Raw genomic sequence first — 2903 nt, 5'->3', positions numbered from 1 at the left:
ATGAGTATGCTGAAATTGGTAGTTTTGATGTGAGACTGAGCACGCAGTCAAGGTTTGATAACAAGATTATAAAGAAGAAACATGCTATATGTAATCGTGGTGGAAAACATAAAAAGAAATCTTGTGATGTAATGGGTACAAGTGGTGTTAGGAGGAAACGAAATTCAAATTCAAGCAAAGATTTTATTTGAATCTGTGTATGGAACTCCAGATTATATAGTTTTTCAATTTGATGAACTTCACAACCATCCACTTGAGAAGAGAAGCGATTTAAAAAAAGCTAGGAAAATGTCATATTCTGAATAAGAGTTTATTGTGCGTGCTTCCACATAAAAAATAGGTCCAACTATGGCTCATAAGTTGAGGGCAAGTCTGAGAGGTGGGTATGAGTTTTTAAAGCCCAAAGTAGTTGAGTATAAAAATTCAAGGAGGGATATCAACAGGGTTATTGGTTATAAAGATGCCCAAATGATAGTAAACACAATGAATGATCATCGAGCTCACTATCCAAATTACTCATTTGAGTTTAATTGTCAAGACGATGTTTTGGACATTATGTTTTGGGTGATGTTATATCGTTTGATGCGACTTTCTGAACAAACAAGTAAGTTATTGTATCTACTTTTTTTTATATCTTATTCATATATGAATATTTTTAACTTTATGTTTAATGTTCAGTTTTTATTGTTGAAATAGTATAGTTGTATTCATAGATGAATATTTTTATAATCACTTATGAATACATCAAAAAATGACATTAATGAACATTTTTTTTGTGTGTTAGGTGTCGAATGGTTTTTCTTCCATTTACTGCTATTCACCATCATAAAAACTCGGTTACTGTTGGATCGGGGTTGCTTAACAATGAAAGCATTGAGTCTTACTGTTGGTTGCTTAAAGAATTTCTCAAAACTCAAGGGAAAGAACCAACACTTGTTTTAACCAATCAAGATGTTGCAATAAAATAAGCTGTTGAGAATGTGTTTCCTAATTCAAAGCATCAATTATGTATGTGGCATATAATGAAAAAGTTAAAAAAAAAAGGTATTATTTTAATATAATGAATATTGATTGTTATTTTACTTATTATTATTTATTCATTTATGAATATTTTTGTTTAAATATAGATATCAAATGATTTATTTACGAACACGGACTTTAGGAAAAGGTTCTCAAAGCTTGTTTGGGACATTAATATCAAACCTGATGTTTTTGAGGTGCAGTGTGGTTTGCTTATGAAGGAATTCAATCTTGAAGACACAAGATGGTTTAAATACATGTTTACAATACGTGATTCATGGATACCTATATATTTTAGTGATATTCCAATGTGTGGTTTGATGAAGACTACGTCGAGGTCAGAGAGTATGAATTCATTCTTTAATACATTCTCAGGAAGTGAGAACTTAATTTTGAATTTCATGATAAATTATGACACTGCCATTCAAAAGCAAAGGAATACTCAACGAGAGCTTGATACGGCATCAATGAAAGCATCATATAAAATACAAACACCTCGAAAAATAAAACTGCAAGCATCAAAGGTTTATACAAGTACATTATTTTTTAAGGTGCAAAAAGAAATATATGAAGCATGTTTTTTCTGTACATACTCGTATGTTGGTATTGAAGATGGTTGGGAAGTTAAAAATGTGAAGCACCACAATAGTAAAAGCGAATTTAAAATTGAATTTAAGGTAATTTACTAGTTTTTTTTATGAAAAATGTAATAATATTCATATATGAATATGAGAATATTCATATATGAATATATGAATATTCTTATATGAATATGGATATTCATATATTCATATATGAATATTCATATATGAATATATGAATATTCATGTTTCATATATGAATTTACGAATATATGATTGTTGATATGAGTATTCTTATGAATGTAAGTAAATTTTCTTTTTGTATCAGGTTCTAATAATAGCTGAAGAGAAAGAAATAAATTGTAGTTGTGAACATTTTAAGCGTATGGGTGTTTTGTGCAGACATGCTTTTACAATAATGATGAGATGTTGTGTTAAAGAAATTCCTGAAAGGTACATTTTAAAAAGATGGAGAAAGGATGTGATATCAAGAAATTATCATTTTTAGTTCTCTTCAATCCGATTCAATTGATTGTGAGAATGTAAAGCTAGTGAATGATTCATATTATAGTTTTGAATCATGTTTGGATATTGTAAGAGACGACAAAAAGAAATTGATTTTGTTTGCTGAGAAACAATAAATGTTGTTGAAGGAATTTGAGAGTTATTATATATTTGTTGGATTGAAAAGCATGACAGATGGTGAAGTCGTATGCAAGCTTTTGGGTGTTACTATTCCTATTCCAGAAGAGATTAATGTTCATGTTCCTGAATTTCAAAGCAATAAAGGTTCTGGAATCAAGAAAAGAATTCCATGTGCAGGTGAATTAGCATATGTCAATTCGAAAAAAGAACATAGAATGTGTTCAGGATGTGGAAAACGAGTTCCACACAATTTACGTACTTGTCCAGAAGAGTTGGAGCTGCTAAATCAGCAAAAGACAGTTACGGGTTTTTTAGTTTTTTTTTATGTTTTTTGAGTTTATTCATTTATGAATATACGTAGATAAAAACAATAAACAATAATATTCATGTATGAATAATACACATTTATATTGATACAGTAAATTGATATGTTGATATTTGTTTTTTAAATTACTATAAAAAAAGTTATATTGATATGGTAAATTATTCATAAAGAAATAATTTACCATGTCAATAATATGTTGATTCATTTATCATTGAAGATATTATTTACATATTAAAGGTAAATGAATATAACATGTTTGTGTTCAATTATGATTAAACTAAAATAAAATTGAGAAATGTATATACCCTAAATGAATATTAATATGTATATTA

The 2903-nt window shown here is 28.3% G+C and overlaps 1 protein-coding gene across 1 annotated transcript; it reads left to right on the top strand.

Moving 5' to 3' along the window:
• The first annotated feature begins 348 nt into the window (after nucleotides 1-348).
• LOC111908406 (protein FAR1-RELATED SEQUENCE 6-like) lies at nucleotides 349-2242 on the top strand. The gene is made up of 5 exons (XM_023904238.1): nucleotides 349-604; nucleotides 785-885; nucleotides 1128-1697; nucleotides 1930-2054; nucleotides 2173-2242. Exons 1-5 carry the CDS (start codon nucleotides 349-351, stop codon nucleotides 2240-2242), a joined length of 1122 nt encoding a protein of 373 aa, XP_023760006.1.
• The last annotated feature ends 661 nt before the right edge of the window (nucleotides 2243-2903 follow it).

The sequence above is a fragment of the Lactuca sativa genome, chromosome 5, assembly GCF_002870075.4.
Source record: "Lactuca sativa cultivar Salinas chromosome 5, Lsat_Salinas_v11, whole genome shotgun sequence".
NCBI classification, from domain to species: domain Eukaryota; kingdom Viridiplantae; phylum Streptophyta; class Magnoliopsida; order Asterales; family Asteraceae; genus Lactuca; species Lactuca sativa.
The sequence above is the reverse complement of the archived record's forward strand: the minus strand, read 5'-3'. Positions and strand labels throughout refer to the sequence as shown.

What these genes read in the sequence shown, in the direction of transcription:
- LOC111908406 (XM_023904238.1), top strand. Translation starts at nt 349, where the DNA reads ATGGCTCATAAGTTGAGGGCAAGTCTGAGAGGTGGGTATGAGTTTTTA. An exon ending in TGAAAGCATTGAGTCTTACT is followed by an intron (nt 886 to 1,127) that starts GTTGGTTGCTTA and finishes GTTTAAATATAG; the next exon opens with ATATCAAATGATTTATTTAC. An exon ending in GTTAAAGAAATTCCTGAAAG is followed by an intron (nt 2,055 to 2,172) that starts GTACATTTTAAA and finishes TTCATATTATAG; the next exon opens with TTTTGAATCATGTTTGGATA.